We start from the raw sequence: 24,866 nt of genomic DNA on the forward strand, positions 1-24,866 counted from the left end.
CAGCTTCTACCTTACGCTTTCTGGGGAGAGGGGCTTAACGATACGGCACGTTCGAAAAGGCCCGAATGCGCCGTGGTTCGTTTGCTCACGCGTCCCGGTGGTTAAACGCCGCACCAAAAGCCGCGAGCGTTACTGGGGCGCCCGTTTGAGGGCGCGTTGCTGCGGCTCGCTGCGCGGAGCGGGGCCGCGGCGCGCGCCTTCCCGTGGCGTGTCTGCCCGCAGTTTGCTTCTTGTTCATGTTTCCACTGTCACAAGTTGGTCTATGGTACAGAGCGACGTTTTACGTTTACGGCGAGCTCTGGCCAAGACGTTTTGGTAATCCCCCAGATCATTAATATCCATCAGCCAATGGATGTTCGCGGTTCCCTTCTGTTTTGCTGTTCCTGCTGTGCGAGTCTGGTGTTTGCTTTAACGCAGAGGATAACTTTTATCACCGTAGGACTCCAGAGCTTCTGTTTTGGATGTTTGTGTGTTGTGACTGCTGCCAGCAATCGCAGACAACTCTTATCTCTGCTGTTTGCGTATTGTTTTTGCTTATTCTCAGCGTGCATTTTTAATTAAACTGACTACAGTTCTTTCTCCTGTGTGCAAATGGTCTCCTGTGGAGAACGGCATTTTCCCTAATGTGGTGCACTATTCCCGCCGAGGATCTCGGCTCTCGGTCTGGAAGCCAGCGTTGGGCTCCTGGTTTTTGCAAGCTCGCAGCAGCAGCGTGCAATAGCCTTTGCAACAGTGCTTTGGCCTTGTTAGCAGCTTGTTTCTCGACCAGCCATTTGTTAGCGGCTCCCCGGCACCTGGCCGCTCCGCTCTGGTGAACGCGTGTCTCGTGTGTGTGTGTGTGTGGGGGGGGGGGGCTCGTGCCGTGCCGCGGGGGAGCAGCGCGCCCCGCCGCCCCCGCCCCTGCTGCCGCGGCGTCCCGGGCCCGCGCCGGCCGGGGGCGTGGCCTTGCTGGCCAGGGGCGTGGCCGCCCCACCGAGGCCCCGCCTCCGGGCCCCGGGCTGCGGCGCATGCGCAGTGCGCCGGCCGTTACCTGTCAGCTGCGGCGGCAGCGGAGGAGGAGGAGGAGGCGGGGACGGGACGGCGCGGCGCGGCGGGATGGAGGGGCTCATCCCGCTCGTCAACCGGCTGCAGGACGCCTTCGCGGCGCTGGGCCAGAGCTGCCTGCTCGACCTGCCGCAGATCGCGGTGGTGGGCGGGCAGAGCGCGGGCAAGAGCTCGGTGCTGGAGAACTGCGTCTCCAGGTGAGCCGGCGGGCGGCGGGCACCGGGACACCCCCGCCTCTCCCAACGGCCGCCTTCCCCTTCCCCCCCCCAACGGCCGCTCCCCCAACGGCTGCCGGCGCCTTCACCCTACCCCCCCCCAATGGCTGCCGGCCGCCCTAACGGTCCCCTCGGCGCGCGCCCCCTGCAGCGCCGCACGCGCCCCCCCCCCCCCAAATCTCGCGCCGCCCCCGGTGTTGTGAGCGCGGGCAGCAGCAGCGGCGGGGCTGGAGCTGTGCGAGCCGGGAGGCTCCCAGCGTCGCGCGCACCCGGGATGCTGGGTGACACCCCCCCCCCCCCCCCCCGCGGTGCCTGCGGGGCCGGGGTGCCCGGGCAGCGGGGCAGCGCGGTGGCGTCCTTGGGCGAGGATGCTGGTCTCTGTGCTGCGGGAGCGCCAGCGCAACTTTCACGTGAACTGGTTCGTGTGTACAGCGGGGCGGTTAATCTGGGAAAAGCTGTTAAAAAAATAAAAAATAAAAAAATCCGAACTGTGGCAGGGGCTTCTGGGTTTTGCTGTTTAAGGATTCTCATGGTATTAATGCTTACAATTCATGTGTTCCTCTTTATGCACGTATGGGTATAGCATCTTTCCTTAAAATTGCCGAAAAAGCAGAGAGAAAGCCTAAAGATGCAGCTGGTCCTGTCAATGGACTGACTATATCTGTGAAGCTCTCTTGAGATAAACATGAACTTAAGTGTCGTTTCATGAAGTTCTGCTGTATTTGCGAATTGTTGTTTGCAGGCTCTTAGAGAGCGGTTGTGTTTTCAGAGCGTAGCCACAATTGTTAGTCTGTATATGGGATCAAAAGTACTGTTTTGTCAGTGATTTGTGAACTTTCATGTGCTGACATCCTCATTAAAAATAAGATTAAATGCTTTGTCTCTACAACTGGCTGTGTGTCAAAGTGGAATACCTCCTAATATGCAGTATAAAAATACCATATAGTTGTTATTTCTATATCTCAATTTCAGAATTTACTCTCGCTGTGCTAAATTTCAGTTCTTCCTCTTCCTTCTACATGAAGGCTAGAGCTAATTACTAATGTTGACAATATTGTGAGTCTCTGGAGGTTAGAAAGCACGTGTGAGGTCCTCAGAAATCACTACTGGCCATCTCATTATTAGACTTTTCTTTAAACAAGTCTTTGAAAAGTATTTTTGTCACCTTTGAGATCTTAATCTATTTGTCCACGAAGCTCTACAAAATGTATGTGCTGAGGAAAGGCAATCTTCACACTTCTGGCAAATAAGGGTGTTTTGGTCCCTGTCTCAAAGGCTTGTCTGGGGCAGCACCCACCTGGGCCTGGGGCTCAGGGTGGTAGGCTGTGGACAGATATCTTCGTCTGGATGCAGCTGTGCTGTTGGAAGGGGTTAGTGCTCTCAGATGCGTGTTGTTGCTCCGCTGCTGGAGGGTTCTGCTCCATCTGATCCGCAGGTGGAGCTGTTGCTTTGAGTGTGCCCTCCCCCTTACCCCCCCTCCCCCCCATCTCCCCCGAGATGAGCCAGGCTAGAGCAAAAGTAATAAATGGGAAGTCTGCGCTAATCTGGCTCATTTGGACAAAAGTGGGTTAGGGCCTGCTGCACGAAGGACACACAGACATTCCTAGCAGGAACTATGAAGAAATGGTAGGGGCAATGATTTTTTTCACTTGAATAGTTATTTATTCTGCACCTCACTGATGCTACAAGAGAGTCCCTTCCCTGAAGATTTACAAACTAGTGTAAAGTACTACAGTGTTTTTGTCATGCAGGAGCTGGAATATGGTTTTTTTTCAAACCAGTCTCTGAGTTCTGCATGATTGTTCTTTGCAGTAACTTGCTGAGATACAGTATCAATGGTACCTCCGTATTTGCGAGTTTGGAGCCTCTTACAAATGTGAGATTAAAATGCATTACTTTAAATCTATTTCCGTGAGATTTGAGCAAATATATTTTACTCATGCCTTTACTGCCCGCTAAGTGAGTATGTGTGGTCAGCAGATGGGTAGTTACTTGCTAAGCTGCGAGAACTTGACTGTGAATCAGATAAGCAAATATCCATGAGATGGGGAGCGCATTTTGGTCGTCGGATCAGCAGGCAAAGCAGTCTAGCTCTTTTTCCTATGCTGAAGGACATTCCTGTTTTTACAGATCTGCAGGTGATACCTTTGATAATGAAGCTGCTTTTTGAAAACAAGAAGTTTATTACATCTATATACTACTTAATATGACCAGTACAGGCAGCATGTCTCAATGCAGAGACGTGTTGCACTCATTATTTTTTTAACACCATATGAATCATTGTTGTTAGCAGATTTTGAACTCTCAGCCTACAGAGTGACAGTTAAAATCTCCTTTTCCTCAGGAACAACAGTTATTGGTAACAGGAGGGCATCCTATCCTCCATGTGGGGTCTCTACAAACATACTGTTGGTTGGTTACCTGAATATTTGTTAGTGGAGTTCTAGTGAGAGTTAGTAAGATTCTTGTTCATATTAACTCTAGGATCAGATTTTTACTCTGTTGCCTGTAGCCACTAGACCACTGTGCCCCTATTTTAGTCCTTCATAGCGTCTCTGCTTGTGCAAAGATTACTTTTTACCACTTGGACAGAGGAAACATTTTCTAGCTTGCAAGTGGCACCACAGCTGAAGCTTTTCTGTGGCATAAATGCCAGGGAAAGATGCTGGGCTAAACTGCATTGCCCAGCATCTAGTTTATGCATTGCCATGATCTTTCAGGACATGCGTGAAGGACGTGGCTCTGGTGTAACTTTGTGGGCTGGCAGATGGTTCTGGGAGTTGGATCCAAGTTCTGTTATTTCTGAAGGTGTTGAGTGACATGCATCCTTTGCTGTCCCCAAGGCAGCACTGTTATCCAGTCATGTTTAGGTGCACGCAACACCTTTTGTTACTGACAACAATTGGCAAATAAGTTGGCATTAGTTTGCCTGTTTGGTATAAGTTGGTGCTGATGTTGCACAAGGATGAATTTTGTATGTTTGCCTGCTTCAGGAATTGTGTAACAACCGGAGCTACTTATGTCATTGTGGGTCAGCTTGGAACAAGGCTGGAGTGGAGCAGTGTCAAATCTCCCAATTTAGCTATCATCATTTGAATTAGCATTCACTAAGGTATTTGGAGAGCTTACCCTTTACTTACTGCTTCTCTGTGTGTAAGGAGACTTTGCTGCTTCTGGTAGTCTAGGACTATGTTTGAAGGGTTTCCTCTCTTAGACTTCTAGGTGGTATATTTAGAATAAAATAGAGACTCTGGAGAACAACTGAGAAAAACAGCTATTTGCACTTAGGGGTTAAACCTTCATGTGTCCCTAACTAGAGCTCGTGGCGCTCATTTGAGGAAATGCTATTGTCTGAAGAAAGAGTATTGTAAGAGCAAATGTTCTTCTATCCATTCCACTTTGTAACAGAAGTAAATATGTCCACGAAATACTGAGCCAGTGTTTAAAGGAAAGGGTGTAATCTAGTCATGGTGGAAATCGGTGGAAGAGATATTCAAAAGCACAAAAGGGAATTAAGCACCAAATATGAACAGAATGTCCATAGGAGCTGGGCACTTCTCCTAGTCCTATTGCTTTGCTGTAGATGAGAACAGGATCATGACCCTATATATCATTTATGCTTTTTAAACATCTTTCGATAATAACAGGATAACTTAAAAGCAAACTAATGGCAGGAAACAATCCTTGGAAACTGTATTTGGAGAGAAAGCATTTTCTATTACTTCATACAGCAAAATGGGCTTTTAAGATAGCTTGCCATCTGTGACTTCAGTTATCTTGTCAGGGCTTCTTTCTCCAGGTTTGAATCAGAGCCTTATTTTATTCTAACAAATAATGAAAAATTAATAATTAGATTTTAAAGCTAAAAGCTCTTTACTTCCTCTTCTGCTTAATGTAATATAAACTGTATGTGGCCAAATAATTGTTTTATAAGAGATGTGAACTCTCGATTGCAACCCTGTCATTCATAATCAAGCACTTTCATTTTGAGAGCCTGAGGTCTGGTTTTGTAATACAGCTGCACAGCTTTCTGATCTGAGATGCTTTTGATAATCTTATGGCCACTGCTTATTGGATAACTATTTCTTATGAAATTTGTGTTTTTCAAATTACAACAACTACTCATGTGCCCAGCTAATTCTTTCTTGAGATGTCAGCTGTGGAAAAAAAAAGACTGTATTGAGTCATTGGGGGGAAAAGAAAGGAGTCTCAATCTGACTGTTGAAGTAGAGCATTTCTCCAAAGAGAGAACATGTACTTAGATTGTGTGCTTCCTAGGGGAGATATAGTTAAAATCAGTGCAGGTATTTTATAGTTTTAGCTATTAGTTGTTGTCAGAAAAAACCTTTTTTACAGAATTTTTTTTTCCTCTTATGTTAAACAGATATGAAAATGCTAAGCGATAAGAGATTCAAACAGAAATCTGGTGCTGTGTGGTTTTTTTTTTTTTTAATCTTAAGGATCTTATGGAAATGAGAATTGGCCACTCCTTTTCCTGACTAATTAAGCTATTGTGCAGCTGTATTTAGTGTATTAATCTAGTTATCAAAATATTCTGGTACACTGAGAACAAGAAGTGTTTCTGGGTGATCTACTAAATAGAAACAGTAGAAAATAAGACAATGTCTTGTTTATATTTCTTCCCCAAATACTTTTTTACATTTAGAGGAAGCAGAACAAATCTGGACTTTTGGATGTGATAGAGATGGCCTGGTTTTGTCCTTATCTATAACTCTGTGTATTTTAAGTTTGTTTGTTTTTATATTGAGTTTTGAGAATTGTTATATGCAAAGTGAAGCAAATATGCAGTTCAAAACAGGCATGCAAACAACATTGCTGTTTTTTTTTTTCTTTAACACTTAAACTAAAAAGTTTTTCTCTAGAACTGTTTTTGAGGAGCATTTGGCTTTATTTCTAGCATTTAAATTTTGCTGGTTGGAAGACTTCTTCTTTTCCAAGAAAAGCTATGCTCAATAATGAGCAATAGTATAGGAAGCCCTGCCCCATATTCTGGCATTGGAGTTCAGTGTGTCAAACAGTTTACAGAGATGCTAAGTCAAAAAGTAATAAATGTAATACTTAAGACTTTTGTGCACCTATGAAAATACGTATGGTCTTAATCTAATAACATACAGTATGGCAAAGTCATGGTAGTCCTGTGATTTAGTGCACACAAGCTTGGTAGTTGAAGTCTGAGACCTAGCCTTCAAAGAAAGAGGAAAAAAAAAAAGAAAGAAAGAAGAAAAAAAAAAGAAAAAGAAAGGAAAAAAAACCCCTCTAAAAATCAACAAAACCCCCTGGTCTTGAGTGCCTTCTGGGAAACTGATGCTACTAATTCAGTGGCTATTGATAATGGAATTCAATCTGTCAAGGTACTGAAGGTGATGCATGCTACTGATGGTTTTTAAAGGTATCTGCTTCCATTTGTCTAAGCTTTCGTAATTCTTAATAGAGGAGCACTTCTGAAAATTCAACTTTTTAATGGATTGTCTGACTCTCTAGACTCTTGTGTAACTTTTATTGTATAACTTGTACAAATCCTGGTCTTTGCTTCCCTCAGGAAGGAGCCCTAACTTTGGAATTTTGCAGTGTTGGAGTCAACAAATAAAAAGTGCATTTGTTGTGTTGCTGTCTTTTGATAGGCATTGCTTCTGCTAAGGTTTCAGGCTTATGTTAGTTGTCCTTGTAAATGAAAGATAGAACAAGACTTTCCAATTTAGATAAATATATATTCAAAGTATGATTGCTTGGAAATTCTCCTGTAAACCTGGGGAGTGATGCCTGTATGGGTTACAGCAGAGAAGCAGAAGTAAGGATGCAGGCTGCTCTCTTCTCTGCTGCTGAACTACTATATGAACTTGAACTGGTTTTTACACATCATCTGCATCCGTATGTGCATTCTTCATGTCTTAACTCTGTCTTAACCGTATGTAGGATTTAGACTTTATTCCTTTAATTTCCATCTATTTTTAAAAGAAGAGGTTAGCATATAATTTTTAAATTGGTGTGGGTTAATTGTGATTGCAATCTAAAACTTGCTGTTTTCTGCTTTATTTTCTGCTTCATGTGACAGCTGCCTTAAATATCCATGTGACACCAAAACTGAGAATTGCGTTCTGCTTTTTACAACTGAGACGCAGCAGTGTTTCTTCTTTCAAAATACAGATCCTTGCTGATGTTTACTTTGTACTTCTAACAGCTTGGTCACTAAGACAGATCATGTTTGTGGTTTGGTATCCATCAATGCATACAGTTGGTCACTGAACAAATCAATGATATTAATTGGTTTCTCAAATAATGTCTGCTTAGAAAGTAAGCCCTGAGGGGCAGGGGCTATTCTTGCCTTCTCTTTTTTAAATATTGCATTACAAAATGAGGCCTACTAGTGAATACAAGCCTGTGAACTTCCCATGTTTTTTGTGCTGGTGTAATGGGTTACTAGGAATGCTTTTGATGCTGCACTGTGTGTCTGCAGTGTAAAGCCTGTAGCATAAATATGCTGAGACAGGAAATGAGCATTATTTAACTGTGACCTTGCATCTTTTTCTTCAGCAAGTTGCACTGAGATGAACAAGACAGTATTATTGAACTAGAGAGGAGCAAAATCCCATTTAACTGCATTCTGGGCTTTGATGTACTGCCAAGTACTGTTGTCTGTGATGGCCTCTGGGATGCAAAGGAGACTGTCGCTGTAGATAAGAGAGATTTTTAACCAAAGCATCTATCAATAAAGTCAGTTTTCATAATTTGTATGAAGAAGTTGTGCTTTTAATTCAACACTTAGCATAGCATTTCTGCATACTAGTTTTCTTGCAAAATCACTAAGATTTCATTCTTCAGATATGCAGAAGTTTAAGTGTTTGCTGTAATACAGCTAGATTTCCATTCTCACAGATGATATCATCAAAGCTGGATTAATCTTAAACACTCAAGGCTTCATTTGTTTACTATGTATAGTACAGATGTCTACAAGTGTAAACACATATTCAGTAGCGCTTAGATGTATAGGATACTTTAAAATGAAAAAACTTAATATCTGTATGTAAACTCTTCACCTGCAGACGATAGGCAGGATTCTGTGTAGCAAGCACAAGAACAACTCTAAGATATCTTAAACCTCTGCTGCCTGAAAGTAAATGAAATTCGGCTATGTTCAAGATCTATTCAGCAGCCAAACTGGTAACTGCTGAAGCAGGTTTTTAACATGATCCCTCAGCAGCAATGTTATGTCCTTGTATGCTCACCGTGAATTTGTTCATGTGCTACACAAACATAGAAGTTCCCCGTTCTCCATCAGGTCTAGGGCATGGCCTGGGAAACGTAGGAGTCTGTGCTCTGACCTCCAGCACTTTGACTTGCTAGTGCTTTAGGGATGTAGTCTCAGCAGCACAAAACACTGGTTTGGTCAGACCTTTAGTATAAGATTTTCTTGCAGTAATATTTCATAGTTTGGGGTGAGAGGAAGGATGGGAGGTTATGGCTGATACTAAATTTCAAGAGTTAGCTAAGCAGACATTACCTTGTCATATGGATAGTACATCCATCTGCACATATCACTGGCTGAAAAGCAAGATAAATAGGCAGGTAAAAAGATAAAATGGCTAGATAACAGAAGTAGTTTAAGAGACTTGGTTCATTTGTTTTGGAAACTGCCCCCCCCCCTTTAGTTGTCTTTCTGCCTCTAAATTTAGAATGCCTTCATACTGAGTTTCTGTTGCACATGCTTTGTGGAAGGAGTAGAAAAACTGGATCCAGTTGCATTCCAGCTTTGCAAAATGACCTGAAATGGCTTGTCTTGTACGAAAGAAGGTAATCCTGAAGCTTGACGCCTTGTCTACCGCAAAAAAGATGAATGTGTGTTCGTGATGCTTCTGAAGAAGCAAAGTTTTGGGACTTGACTGGGATATGGCGTGGCTGATAGTACACTATACCACTGGTTAAAAAATCTGTATTGGTGGATCTGAGTTCAGGATAGTGTAATTTGGGGCAAAAGGCAGGAGCTTATTTTTCCTGGATTTTTGATGACTGAAATGTGAAAACTTTTTGAGCACAGAAAACTGTAATACCTAAACTATGTCATGATAGAGTATCCAGAATTACATGCTAAATGCAAGTCACTGTATAATAGTTTGCTTCATGTAGCTGATATGTCCATAGCATGGGGACATGTTGTATCATGTTTTCTGTCTGATCCTTGCAATCAGGAAGATTTTCTGTTTATATCTGATTGTATTATAGAGGAAAACTTCTTACTCAGATCTTTTCTTAAAAAAAAAAAAAAAGTGTTTAGCAGCTGTAAGCAATCAAAACCAACAACTTCTGTTCAGAGCAATGAGCATGGTTTAAAGTGAATAAGGTATTTTTATTTTTCATTTCTTGTGTCGAGATACAAAATCTTACTGCATTTGTGTTCATCTTGAGAATGGATGTGCTTTTATGCCTTCACAGCCTATGCAAATTAGTTCTCCCCTAAGAGCTAACATATCTGATTAAGGAGAATACAGCTGTCCTGAAAAGTCTGCTTTACTCTTTTCAACAAGAAAATTCTAAGAATTGTTGGGGTTTTGTTTGTGTTTGGTGATTTATTTTCTTCCCCTGTTTGGAATTGTTGGAGAGCACCGTTGAGCAGGAAATAGCAGAAGCTTTTGTAAAATCTTAAAAGAGAGAGAGGAAAAGAGCATTTTTCACAAATGGAATGAGAATGATGCAGCAAAGTTTTGGATGCCTGCCAGGGAGGACAGATGCATCGTGCACACAGTGGCTTGCCTACGAGCCTGCACGTTGGCAGCTTCCTGATTTGTTAACACAGCAAGCCTACAGCCCAAGCATAATCAGTGCAAACAGAACACTGTTCATCTTAGCACTTTATGTTTTTGCCTGGCAAGTTTTCATAGCTGTGTATGTTGGCAAATTTTCAGCCCTATAAACAATATTGAGACTTTAAAACTTTCTATCACATAAAAGATTTTTTTAAAGTAGGGAGTGCCTTTTCTTTCTTTGCTTCAGGGAACAGGCTTGTCTTTTCTGTGCAGAAATGCAATGTAAGGTACTTTCAATGCTGTCGGAATATGATATTAGCATTAGGGTACCAATCACGGTGTGTGCCTTCTTAGACTTCTGTTCAGACATCCCCTACTTTGAAGAAACTTTTGGCTCTTGTCATCTTTAATGGTACTAGAGTAACTTTTGACACTGATTTCCGGATAGTCCTATAATGTTTCCTTTAATGGGGGGGAAGACAGTAATTTCTGGTAGCTTGTTGAGCAAGCATGCAGCTGCCGGTTAAACTTTATCCCAGATCTGGGAGAAGTATAATGACAGTGGTTTTTAAGCCTGCTCTTTAGAACATCTCCAGTCTTCTGCAGGAAAAGGGAATCTCAAACTTTGCTTCCTCACCTTAGTAGTGACTAAGCACTTTCTTTGAACATAACTGTTATGGAGGTGTCCAGCTAGCATGATTGAAATCCCTCTGCATCTTCTTTGAATTTCTTTACTAACATTTAAAAAAAAAGTCTTATTTATTACCTCTAAAGTCAACACTCACTGTATTCCCATGGGTTATTATTTTTTTTATTCATCTATTTATTTTTATTTAGTACCGTTGCCTTCTGGATTTGTATGCTTGGTTTCAGCTCCATAGAGAAGTGGGAGAATGGAGACTGAAAGAGATCTTTAAACTGCTAGCATGTAGCACTGTGTAACAGTTTCAAGATTTTGTTCCCCAGAAGAAATGGATGTTCATTCAACTTGTGTGTGATCACCTGAAAGTGATGGGTGGGCTAACTGGGGGATAATGCTTGCTTTGACTGTTCAGTTCCAGTGGATCAACAGTGGTGATAAAGGGCACTGCTGGGGCTGTTGGTCCCTTCCAACCTCAACCATTCCCTGATTCTGTAAAAATGGCTTTTCAAAAACAACAAACAAGCCTTGGAGCTGGGAGACCAATTTTTTCTACCTGCCTTGGAAGAAAGAGGTAGTTAATAGTCCTGGATGTCTGGATACCCAGTTTCTCACCCCTGGAGTCATGCACAAGTTGCATAGGCTGCAGTATGTAGTTGTTATTCCTGCGAATTGAATTGCATCTTGATTCAGCACTTATTTAAAATCATCTCTCAGTTGAAAGAAGATTGACTGACCTTAAAAGAATGGTTACTGCCAACTGAGACCAAATTTCATAGGAGATCTTGAATTGAGCACAAAAGCATGATGATAAGGATGCCAGTATCTGCTGTTTGGTTTACCAAGAAACCTGAAAAAGTTGCTTTTAAGCTTTGAGAACTAAAATATCCAAGGTCACTAACACTCCACAGCCTCTTGACACATTTAGCTTGCCTAGTAGATCTAATAGAGATCTAGTAGATCTAATTAAGATAGGTATCCTCTTCAATAAAGAGGATTAATTATTTTGCACATCTTCCTGTAAGCCCATTTATGTTAGGCTGAGATTTTGCTATCATTGAACGAAAGCTGTGGGAGATTCTCTTGACTGACAGACACTGCCAAAACAAAAAAACATTTACTCTTCTGTAACTAATGAAAGGAGGTGAGGGATCAAGTGATGACTGATAACAAGAATTGGTCTGTGTGCTTTGAGTTAATGTGGAAGAACATGCATAGCCAAATATCAGTGTGATAAAGTTTACTATTTTCTAGTATTGTTGAATAAAAATGGTGTGTGACTGGAAACATATCAAAACACAAAACAGATGTACTGCCCTGGAGCTTTTGGGAATTCTTGAAAATGTAAGTGTCTCAGGGTTATCTCTGTATTGTCATTTGGAGGGCAGGAGAACTGTGCTTCCAAAGACCCTAGGGAAGGATAAACAGAGCACTGCCTGTGCTAGCAATGAGAAGTCTGCTCTGAGAAAGTAATTAGGTAACTCAATGCTAAGAATTTAATTCCTAAGAAAGCCTCTACTAAAATACGAAGTATACTGCCCATCACTTGGGCATATCTTGCAAAGTCCAAAAGTGTGTGAAGGATCTAATGCTAGGTCCTCTGTGGTGCTGGTGAGCACAGGAGCAAGAGGAGGTAGAATGAACATATCTGTGCCAAGTTAGGTCCTCAGAAGTAAATTTTTAGGTTTAAGAATTATTTTTTTAGTCATAAATTAACTAATTTCAGTTTATGGTTTTTAAGATGTGATCCTGAGAAAAGGTGTTAGCAATTATTAATGTCTCTCTTCTATAGGCTTACACTGGACAATGTTGGGCCATGATTTTTTCCTGTTTTGTTTTTTTATAATGCTTTGCATTACAGCTAAGTATGATCCATGCAAAAAAACCCCCAAAACAAAACAACAAAAAAACGCCCTTTGTAGTACTTCTGCACAGTGTAAATTTACCAGGGAAGGGGGAGATACTTGGGCGATAAGCATGTGTTGGTGTTCACTGTGAAACAGTAAGCTCTTTTGCACAAGATATTGCCATTCAGCGGGCAGCACACGCTCGGTGCTCCTAGCGTGCCAGGCTGGAATCGTGTAGTGTTTCCAACACACAATGAAGAGTGTGTTGGAAAAAAGCCTAGGAAAACTGTTGACTCTTGGTATAATCACTTCCTATTGCAATTAAAGCTGCATTGTAGTACTTGGCAAACCTTGGGGATAAAGACCTGTGTGTAATGCTACCACAGCAGCACTGCTTATATGAACAGCCCAAGGAGTACAGCCTTTCTGCGCTTGAAGGAGGGTTAGGGACTTGTGGAGAGGTTTGGGTTAAATGGGAAAACTTTTGTAAGTGAAATCATTTGGCAAAATGAAATAGGTTTTGATGGGTGATTTGTGCTCCTCGCTAAGATAGTTATGACACTTGCCCAGAGCCACGTTTCTACAGTTTGTGAAAAATGTGGAGGCTTTTTCTTTGGAGGGACGTATTTTTTGTCAGCTCATTGCTATCACAGTTTTACATTGTTCCTAACACTTATTAATTAATGCATTTAATGTGTAAACGTTGACATTTTCCTCCATTATTTGGTTTCCTGGAGTGCCCTCTATGTTTATATAAATTTATTATATTGATATTAGTATAAATTCACTGTTTATTCTACAGAAACCTGTATAATAGTGATCATATAATTGATCAAAGTGCAGAACATTCCACGATACTATACTGGCCAGGTAAAACAGATTGAAGTGATTTTGAAATAATGATAACACTTTAAGTACTGATACACTCCTATGCACAAACTGGGGACTGTACTGTATTTTTTCTTTACTATGATAAATACTGCTAGTGTACTAGAGAGCTGCTAAATGAAAACATTTTTTGTGCCATAGAGTGAACTGCTGTAGCGAAGATCAGACTCCTAATTGTCCTGTTTACTATTAACTATTAATGTTTATTATTACAGCCACTGACAACATGTTTTTCCATCATGTGACATCACAGTTTTTGAGACTGGGGTTTTAGCAAGTCAGATTTAGACTAAGATCTGTGATGCCCTTGTGACCAGAATTGGAATATAGTCATATGTTGCTCTTCCCTAAACTTTTGAAAGAAAGCTATGTCTCGGATTTGAATTACAGCCCTATGTGTGATTAAAGATTTTTTTTTTTTAAGTAGTTTGTTTGTTTGTTTGTTTGTAGCGTCTGATTTGGGCTGCACAGAGAAAGTGTACAGATGCTGTTGCCTAGTGGTGAAAGCTGAAATTTCAAATGTATTTAAAAAAAAAAAAAGTCTCCCTATCCCTATCCCCATGGGAGCAGGCTTATTAATCTAGATCAATGTCTCTTTCATACAGGTGAAATATACATTTGGCAGCTACTGAAAAAATATGCCTATCTTCTACCAGTATCTTTCTCTGCATCTTTGTGCAATGCTGCAGTTTGGATGCTCAGGCTTCTTCAGCACTGCTGTTTGGTTACAGATATGCCAGGCTATTGGTATTTTTTCTGAACTCTCCCAATAAACCCCTTGCCCTCCCCATTCCTTGTCAATTTTTCTTCTTCAAACCATATATTTGAAGCAGAAGCCTTTTGTCTTAGCCAGCTAAACAGTGTGTGACAATGTGATCAACAGAGCTCACCTCCTCATCAAGCATGAACTGCTCTCTGCTCAGTGACTCTCCTCGGCTCCCTGCTGGTACTTCTTTGAACAGATGATGGGTTTTTCAGTAACAGCTCAACTTGTTAGAGAGGGTTGTTAGATGCCATCTAGTTTGTGCGTGGTAGGAGAATGTTTTGAAAGACGACTGTTACCTTACATTTCTCTGTAATTTTGCTGTTGAGGGAGGGTCAGTGTTGTATAACTAGGAGTTGCATTAATACGGTGTTCTTTATCTCTGGATGTGCTTAGTCTGAAGCAGAAAATTGCTAATAGACTTCTCAGCCTTTGACTCCCTGAAGAATGATTTAACTGTCTCCTGTGTTGTTGTAGAGGGCCCTAGTTTTTGTGTGATCAGTTTGTCCTGAATGGCAATTTTCTTTAGCTTCTTGATGGAAAAAATGTTTGTTTTTTAATCAGGTGTGAAATGCTTGAAAACCGAAGTATGAAACTGCCATCTTGCTAGGCCTTTTCTACATATCAGGCTACTTGTCATTTCAACGCATACAGAAAACTTGATACATTTTTGTTAGAATCTTCTTCCCAATGAGAAATATCAGTAGATGACACTTCACTGAGACACAGGCATCTCTCAATTAGTAGGTATTGAAATTGTGACGGGTATTTTGAAAACCTTTGGCACCTTTTCAAGCTAATTCTTGTATTCTATTACTGTCTCAAGTGCTGTAAAACATCGCAGCAGGTTTAAATCTGTGTGTTTCACTTTCTTTGTTTCAGAAATGACTTAAACTTCTAATTGATTACTTTTGCCTGTAGATCTGTGCTTGAGTACAGAAGTTAATGAGCTAGCTTGTGTTTGAACAGCCTCTTCTTTTATGGTGTGAGTAAGCTTTAGTTTGCAGTCATCAACATTGTAATAACTGTGCATTAACAGGTACTGAGAAACGGAGACTTCCATTTTATCTAGAAATCAACGTTGTTTCATTGCAAATGCTGGGGATTCCTAAAGTGCTGTCAGGCATGGCTGACAGCCAGTCTTTCACATGTTCCTCAGAGCCTTAGGTCTGCTTGGTTATGTGATTTTTTTTATGTCTAGATGTTATGTTTGGAAAGGAAATCTTCAGAGCATGTACCAAAAGTAGGGTTGCCATATTTCCAACAGTGAAAAAGATTGTGTCTGTGTGGTGGGGAATCTGTCTGGTGTGGGTCCACTCCCCAAATCAGGCTGCTGGGTGGAACATGTTGGGGAGGGGAATGTCCCATGTGATAATGTCCATGCTTCGTGTCCCAGAGCTCCTCCTATTACAGACACTTCTTTCTTGTTCCAGAAATGATCTAGCCAACTCATTCTTTTCCTGTTCAAACTTTTCAAACTTTTCCTATGCCATGCCATGCCATTCCAACCAGATCTCTTCTCCCAGGTCCAGCCTGCACAGATGTTTTTTGCAGCTGTCATGCAATTCCATTTTTGCCTTTTTTAAACTTGCAGCTGCCCTCTACTCTCGTTTGAAAAGTAGTGTGCTTGGGAAGGAGTGACAGAAGACCTAACAATTGTTTCTGACCTTGATCTTCAAATCTGAATACAAGATATAATTGTTAGAAATATTCCTGGGTCATACTCTGTGGGAGAGGGGAGACAGGTCCAAGAAAAACAAGTGTTTGTTAGCCTAGTCCTGACACAGCAGTGCTTGAGTTTACAGAAAACAGATTTAGATGAAGTGAAGTGAAGATGGTAGACCACATCTTATCTTGGATACTGATGATACTTTACATTATGATCTCTGAAGCATCATCACCAGCAAGCCTTAATCTGTGCTGCTGTGGTGTTTGTACAGTACAGCATAGAAGGGCTCTCTGATTTAGCAGACTGTGTACTGATCCACGTGGGAATCATTCTTCTGTCACGTGAGGCAGGTATCGCTTTGGGACAATGGAGAAGATAAATTCAACGTAATAAAACTGCTCGTACGAGCTTATACCAGAAGAAACTTTTCTTTTTAAAGCTTTTTTTTAATATAATTTTAATATTCTTTTCGCAAAGAGGACCTCTGTTGCTGAGCTTAAACGCTACTATGTGATAACTTTTGCCAATTCAGAAAAAAGTTTTTCCTTGTTCATTTTGCAGCTATTGGAGGTACTTGAGACTGCAAGGGATTTTGTGCTTTAATAGGCATTTTCTCCCCAAATAGGGAAGGGTAGTATTAGTAGGGTAGGGTAGTATTTAGTTATCTTGGAAATAATGTTGTTTTAGGAATATTAGAGGACCTCTTTCCTTGATGTTTTTTGTGGCAAGTGCAGTCTTAAGCTTCTCCGAGAAGTGTAGTGGATTCCCGGTAGCATCTGCTTGTGATGGTGTGGAGGGAGCAACTTATGAATCCAGTTCCTCATTCAGAGGAAACTGAATTACTTTTTCCAGTGAAGTCTCTGCTCCAAGGACAGACTCTTTTGGATTCATATGCTAATCACTTAGGGATTTTTACAGCTGGGTTGTGCATAAGGCTACTCACGTGCTTATGCCGTGTATTCGCAGGTATGCTTGCTGTATCATGCTTTTCAAACACTGTAATGAAGACATTACATCTTTCATGGGTTAATATACCTGTGATGTTGGAAACTTGTGTATAACTTCGGGATTTTGATGGAGGCAGTGATGTTCTAAAGGAACAAATGCTCTCTGCAGATCACCAAAGCTTTTCTACTTTGTTTCCTTTTATGGGGAGAGATTTGCTGGTGTTGCAGTCCTGAGCTGAGACTGCGTACACCTAGAATCTTCTGACTTGCACAACTCGTATCTTGAAGCTTGATGAAGTATTTGTGTGGTTTTTTTGGTTGTTTTGGGGTGGTTTTTCATAGATGTACCCTATAGGCTTGTTTTAAGCCTTGTAGGTTTAGGAGCTACCTTAAAGGAACTGCTAAAGTCAGGCATCATAAGATCGTCTAGAAATGTGAGGGTACAGGTAAGGTGTAGTTTCACAAGTGGCTTGAGCAGACCCCTCTAAGCAGTACTGTCAGAAGGGCTGACAGGGCAGTATCTTTCTTCCTTATCCTCCCCTCCCTCTCCCCACCCCTCCTAAACACACTCTGCACATTCCTTCCTCATCCTTTTTACTGGCACTAGCACTTGTGGCTACTTGGGCACCTAGATCAGCTCTCTGATCTGACTGAAATCCATGCCCTGACCATTTGTTGGATTACTTTTCACCTGAAACAGAGAGGTGATTCAGCATTGCTGCTAAGGCAGGCAAAAAGAGGTGACTTAATTGAGCTTAAGCTGATTGTGAAACTGTACATTTGCGTCTGATTTTTATTCTTCTGAAGATGCTTATTTGAAAGGAGTGCTCTGCAAAGCCCCTCGCTGCACCTCATCTCAGGGTTTTTAAGAAGTTAGTTGGTATGATGACAGAGGCAGACCCTAGAAAAAGGTCTCTGTTCATTATTTTGCTTTGGGTTTCTGATCATCAGTTTTACGAATAATAACTGATTCAAAGTTTTTCTTGGCTGTTGGTTGCATAGGGACCCTCCCTATCTTTGGAGGCATGGAAAGTATTGTGGGGATACATAGTTGCTGTCTCTGCCTTATTGCTGATTTTCTGGTCCGAGGACACTCCCTCATGCTGTAGAGTATGTCTATGGTTTGGCTTTCACTCAAGAACTCCTGGGGGGAAGTATTGCTAGAAAAGTGATTCGGGGATTTGAACTGGTGGAAGTTATGTGCGTGACAGAGTAGGTGCAGAGTGCTGGCAGTTTGGTTTGGCCAGGGCTTGGGTGTGGTGTGTGAAAGTGTATATGTTCTTATGTCTATACTTTCTGTGCATCTTCAGATAAAGTAAAGGGTGTGGATACATTTATTTAGGGAGCTCCATAAATGTGGACGTGGCTTAGGTACCCTTACTATATATGGTGAGTTTTGAGATGTTATATATGACAGTCGTGGAGAAAGGGAATTGGTAACACTTCAAGCCAGTAACTTAATTTTACCGTGTATTTGGTGACTTATTGCTATCGCAAGCCAAAATTAATAATACTGTTTTATAGTAGTGTTCGATATAAATCCGTCCTGCTAACTTTTTGATTTCATTGTACCTGGAGATACAGTGGAGCTTCCAAATTAGTCTGATATTTTATATAACTGGGCAGTGTTTCTTGGTTGTAGTTGTTTTATTTCTTTATGTTTTTTAGGGATTTTCTTCCACGGGGATCTGGAATTGTAACAAGACGGCCATTGGTTTTGCAACTTGTCACTGCCAAAACAGGTAACCTGTCTTTTTTTTTCTATTTCAATGCCTGGATGAAGTCCTGATTTACTTCAGTAGGAGGGGAAAAAAATTCTAGGAAAACTTCAGCAGTGTGAAGAAAGGTGCCACTAGACTGTCTGGAACAAAGGCCCAGTGCTTCAAAACTGTATGCTTAAGACCGGTTAGTCCTATCTAGGAAAATATTAAAATCTAAATCCTAGAGCACACAGTAAATTTAATTCAAGGTCAAACTTGAAGCAGAGGAGAAACATTATTATGTACAAACTATTTTATAAATAATTTTTGATTTATTCATTTGTTGATGAGCATTACAATTGTATTAGTTAACATACCAAAACTGCTGTATTTTTACTTTCAACTCTTTGCTCCAGCGCACACAGGCTTGGCTCCATGCAGCTTGTTTTCATGACTTATCTTTTTTGGTTGGGCTCATTGCACTAAGTAGAGCAGAAGGTAGACTTGAGAAGAATGAAGCTTCTAAGAACTGTCTGGTCAAAAATAAAAAATACAGCAAGTGTATACGCCTGAGATACTTGAGGTATTGAGACCTTTGTCAGAATTCACTGCTTCATAATCTTGCAAGTGGCACTTACCTGCTGTTGTATAGTTCGATCCCTTGGCAAATTTAAAAGCAGCTATTGTTTTCCAACATTCTCTCTTTTTTTTTTAAATCATTTCTTAACCAATGTGAACAACAAAATCACTAACATACCACTACACCAATTACATCCAGAACAACATTTAAAAACATATTTACTTTATGAAGTGGTCAGAAATTGAGGAGGAAACAAAATTGAGTCTGCCCGTGGAACTTTAGTCTGTCCCTATGTGCAAGTGTTAATAAATTTTTTTGCGTACGTTCTTTTCTTGAAAAAATCTCATTATTGTTCAGTAGGAAGGTAGACTTCAGTACTTATATCTTATGCATTCAGTGATGTGTGACCTCCATAGTGTACAAAATCTTTTTTTTTTTCTGTGTCAGTACTTGTAAAGCACATTCATAGTGTTACAGGTGGAGAGAAGGAAAAAACTGTGGAATGCAATAGGTCTGTGTGCTCAGCTTAGGAACCTTTGGATCTTAGAGTGTGTAATATGCTTGTACTGCCTTATATATATTAAAAGATCAAGTTTGCTGTAGTTGGAGATACGAATGCTTGCCGTTTCTGCACATCTGGCTTTAGATCTCTGGCAGAGCATGCAGAAATGCATGAATAAATCCTAGCTATGAAGAATCTCCATCTAATTTTCCCAGCAACATGTAAGAGCAGAAGAAAGAAAAGAACCAAATTCTGTGCTGGCATTCTTAGTACAATGACTAAACTGCAAGGACATATGAATTAGTAAACTTATACTCTAATGTCAGGTGGTTAAATACTTCACCCTAGACATCCATCCTAAACTTCTGGCTGATCTCTGTTGCCTTATTTTTAAAATCATCATCGTCCCTTGGTTAAATACCTTCTCTCTCTTATTTTACTATATTCACATTATATCACAAGCTTTTAGGTAGGTCTTTATTTACTGGATGCCATGACATGTTTTGCCTTTGGGAAATGCTGTATATAGTTTGTTTGGAATTAGATGCCAGAGCCTTAGAAAATACAGGCTTTGATTATTTTGTTACTTTCTTTAATCTTTGTTCCTTTTTCTTTTTTTTGGCGGTGAAATTCCTTTATCTTTTGAGCCACCTTTATCTCTTAAACTAATAATAAAAAAAGAATAAGAAAGTAAAGGGCAACTGTTTAGAGAAGCACAATGTTCTTTTACAGGAAGCAGATGCTGGACTGATTATCAAGTTCATAATTATCTAAAATGTTAGAAAATGTAACTAGAGGAGTGTGTGAGGTTCCTGGTACTATAGCAAGGTTAATAGATCTCTAATCCTAGGCTCTTTCTTGACTCTTTCAAGAGTAACTATTTTTAATCTTGCAGTATTCGTGGGGGAGAGAGGGGATGCTTTCTATATACTGTAACATATAGGCATACAGAGTTGATTGATTGATTACAAGATAGTTTTAGCAACGTTTTATAACAGTTGAGTTGAAGATCTTTTGGGAATGTGAATTTGACTGATGAGGGAGGTTAAAGCTTCATTTAACTGTGAGTCACGGCACTGAGGGCTGAAGGTTGACAGCTGAGGCATTTGTACACGCCCAGGTAAGAGAGAGATTATCAGGGGGCTCTCCAACATCTGGAAGGATCTGACACATCTGGGGAAAGAGCTGGACTCTTTCTGTGCTTTGAAAATGAGAATAGGCAAGTAGTAACATGAAACAATTCAGTGCTAAGAAATGTATCTCCTATGGAAAGTGGAATATTTTAATAATTTTGTTTACTTCCTCTTTTTAAAGAATTCTGTACAATTAGTACAAAGCCATTTTGTAGAGACCTTTTGACCTCGTTTAATCACTGTAACAGTTTTTTATGGGAACACAGCTCCTACAACCGCTTTACATGTTTTGCACTTTTACGTCCATGCAAATACCGAACTTTGAAATACTGGAGGCAAAGACAAAGATTTTAATTAAATATTACAACTGACAAGGCAGTCTTCCATAGTTATGACTGTTTTCCTCTCAGTTTGATAATGTCAGGAATTTCTGGTAGCACAGAGTAAGTCAAAACCTGGCTGTTAGAAATGAATTCTCAATCTTTTGGAGGACTCTAACTTGTATCTTGACTATTCTATTTTAACAGCTGCCTTTTGGGGGCTGCCCAGCTGAATTTCAAATGAAATTGTAAATGTGGCCTATATTTAATAAACTACTGTACCGTCTAGAGGAGGAAAAAAATTCTCTGTCTTGTAAATATTTTGAGGCTCCAAGACGGCTCTCTTCTGATGCTGAGATGCATAGTACTCATGACTTGTCCCAAAGTATTTCATTGGGAGTCCTGTAGGTAGGGTCACAGTTTTTCATGCTTGGTCTTCAGCTCATGTTTTCAATTCAGTTGCTTCTCTTCTACTGAAGAAAGACGGCATATATGATATCTCACTGAAAGAGAGAATTGAACCAAATATGCATAAAGTCTTTGTTCTGTGATAAACAGCTCTAAAATGCAGCTTTGTTTCCCACACAAAAATCATAATTAAAAAGAGTTCCTGTCCTACATAAAGTATGGTAAAGAATATAGAAGTACTTTGATGTTCTCCTTTGTGGTCACTGTGTTTGGCCCAGGGCAGTTCCCCAATGTTGGGAACGCTAGTGCCAAGTCTAACAAGAATCTTGCTCCTAGACACCTTCATTATTGCTAGTGACTAAAGAAGTTCAGAGTACAGAATGGTTTACAAGAAAATAGTCCCATCCGGAAGACACAATTCAGTTAGTTTTTTAGAAGGCACAGTTGTGTTAGCTGGCAGACTGTCTGATAGAGAGCTTCAGGTTTTACAAGGCAGGCAAGACAGCTTGGGTAAAATAATTACCACATTTATGTCCTTGGGAAGAATTCCATCTACTCTTTTCCTGGGTGAGAAGTTGGATGTGAGGGTAGTTCATTTTGTGAGAATCTGATGTCCAAAACAGGCAAGAGAAACACCACTGCTCTCAGTATTTGACTGCTGCAGTGAAAGGTACAGGAACTTCACTCCTTCTGACCAGAGAGCGTTTGCTTTAAATGCTACACTGTCCTTATATTTCAGCAGTTACCAATGAGTGTAAAGTGCTGGTCTCATACTTCCTTACTCATAATTCCTTTTCAGGAGGAATAATGCATTCCGTATTCCTGTAGTTGTACTCTTACAAGGATTTTTCCTTGTGTATACTTAGGATGCAAGTGTTGGCACACAGCATGACCTGGGACAGGAGTTTAAAGGACTGCATTAGTGTTCAATAGTTTTGGAGCAATATATCTCACATTCTGTGTAAGGTACATCAGTTTTGTTTTGACTCTTAACCTCCTCTCTGCCAAAATTTGCCAGGGAGCAGAGATTTGTCTTGTGTAATTATGTTTTCTTCAAGGAGAGCTAGTGAGCTGGTGGGTTTTTTTGTTTGTTTGTTTGTTTGTTTTTCTTTTTTCTTTTTCCTTTGAAAGGCTATGTTGTAATTTAGATGTTAAAACCCATTTCTTAAATATGTTCAAAGTTTTTGTGTTTCACAACTTTGTGTGTTGTCTAAGTTTCACACTTTTAGTATACTTCTTAGCTTGACAATTCTTTATAATAACGAAAATAATAAATTTAATAAAATTAAATACATATTTCTTAGGAACTAATTAATACTTTTAAACGGTGCTGCTGAGTAGGCTTTGGGAAGCTAATGACCTAAAACACCTGAGAATGTCTTAAGAAAGTTGCTTTTTTTCTGATTGCTCCTGCCACAGATTCTGTATAACCTTAGGCAGTCTGTTCTTCCTTTTGCTGTGCATTTCCTGCCTGTGAAATGGAAATAATTATCCAGATATCTTGATCATGGGTAGTTTTTCTTGATTCTGGTGGTTCTTCAGCAGCAATGACAACAAAAAATGCGCTCTGGTTTTGGGTGAAGCTATTACTGTAGGTCTACTGCTTGTTAAAAATGCTTTTCCTGCTATATTAATACTGCTTATTTAAATGTTAACATATCTTGTCTTTAAAAGGGTATTTTTCCTCATTTTGATAACTGTTTTTTGAAGAATTTCAAATTTGCTTCAAGGCTAGTTCTTACATTGCTGTGCCAAAGAAATGGCAGACTAACAGATTTTAAAAATCATTATCAGGCTGGACATTTTAGATTAATGATCCATATGTACAATACCCACATTTGTTTCAGTTCTGTTAATTACAACACTAAGTGGAAAGTAAATCACTGTAAGGTTCAGAAAACATTGCGAAATGTTTGCAAATATCGCAGATGCTCTTTTCTATTAAGGTTGCTGAACTTTAATGCAACTATCCTTTATTGTGAGACTACTCCTAATGCATACCCATCTTTTATTGCCATCTGCTGGCAAAAAAAAAAAATCCTCTAACAGAAAATGAAAAATTGATGAAAAGAATTTAAACTGGTTATTTCAGCTAATGCAAATGATCTTAAAGATTTCATTAACAGGAATGCATTCAGAGGCCTTCAAGGACAAAGAAATTAGAAAGATACCACAGTACCAATAATAGGGGACGGACTGGCCACTTTACAGGGAGGAAAGGAAGCTTGTGGCTGGCCTTTTCTGGGTCCCGCTCCCTGGCAGCCACTCATCATTCAGATGATGAGCAGGGATGCTGTGCAGACCGGTGAAAACTGAGGAGGCAGGTACCCCAGAAGCTAAGAGTCACAGTCACCATGGGGAAAAGGTGATAGTGACTGGTGACCCAAATCTGGAACAGCAGGGGACCCATCATCCAATCAGAGCTGATATGCTAGAAGAGGAATAGTGCTGCCAGTCTGAAACCTGAATTTAAGCTGTTACTGTAAGCTTGCAGAGACTCTGTCTTCCTTGCTGCTGTTTGTCTGTGTGTCCTAGCATCAGTGCGTGCAGTGACTGCTGAGGTCTGTCAGCTTGGGTTTGAGGGCTCAGCCGGCTTTCCCATCAGTGCCTTGAAACAGGGCATGGACCTCAGCTCATGCTGGGACAGATAAACCATATCCACAAATACTTGGTTTTACAAGTGGTGTTACCCGGAAGATTTTGTTTCCTTGATCTCAGGTTGATGCTCGTTGATGTGCTGAGGAAATATGGAATCCGCTCATGAAAAAGTAAAGTAACTACTATACTTTGTAACTGTTGGCTAGCCTAGGGACAGAATCACAGAATCACAGAATCGCTGAGGTTGGAAGGGACCTCTGGAGATCATCTAGTCCAACCCCCCTGCTCAAGCAGGGTCACCTAGAGCACATTGCACAGGATTGCATCCAGGCGCGTTTTGAATATCTCCAGAGAAGGAGACTCCACCACCTCTCGGGGCAACCTGTTCCAGTGCTCTGTCACCCTCACAGTGAAAAAGTTTTTCCTCATGTTAAGATGGAAGTGTCTGTGTTTCAGTTTGTGCCCATTGCCTCGCATCCTGTCGCTCGGCACCACTGAAAAGAGTCTGGTCCCATCCTCTCGACACCCTCCCTTCAGATACTTGTACACGTTGATAAGATCTCCTCTCAGCCTTCTCTTCTCCAGGCTAAACAGGCCCAGCTCTCTCAGCCTTTCCTCATAAGAGAGATGCTCCAGTCCCCTAATCATCTGTGTAGCCCTTCGCTGCACTTGCTCCAGTAGTGCCACATCCCTCTTGGACTGGGGAGCCCAGAACTGGATGCAGGACTCCAGATGTGGCCTCACCAGGGCTGAGTAGAGGGGGAGAATCACCTCCCTCGACCTGCTGGCAACACTCTTCCTGATGCAGCCCAGGATACCATTGGCCTTCTTGGCCACAAGGGCACATTGCTGC

The 24,866-nt window shown here is 40.9% G+C and overlaps 1 protein-coding gene across 4 annotated transcripts in view; it reads left to right on the forward strand.

Moving 5' to 3' along the window:
• Positions 1 to 1,079: 1,079 nt before the first annotated feature.
• The window catches only part of DNM3 (dynamin 3), a 194,806-nt gene continuing 171,019 nt past the window's right edge, over positions 1,080 to 24,866 (forward strand). For all 4 annotated transcript variants that reach the window (XM_067300695.1, XM_067300694.1, XM_067300693.1 and 1 more), the window contains exons 1-2: positions 1,080 to 1,241; positions 18,441 to 18,514. In XM_067300695.1, the coding sequence (XP_067156796.1) occupies positions 1,096 to 1,241; positions 18,441 to 18,514 (220 nt within the window). In that variant the 5' untranslated portion in view covers positions 1,080 to 1,095. The remainder of the gene's footprint in view (positions 1,242 to 18,440; positions 18,515 to 24,866) is intronic.

The sequence above is a fragment of the Apteryx mantelli genome, chromosome 8 (genome assembly GCF_036417845.1).
Source record: "Apteryx mantelli isolate bAptMan1 chromosome 8, bAptMan1.hap1, whole genome shotgun sequence".
Lineage (NCBI taxonomy): Eukaryota > Metazoa > Chordata > Aves > Apterygiformes > Apterygidae > Apteryx > Apteryx mantelli.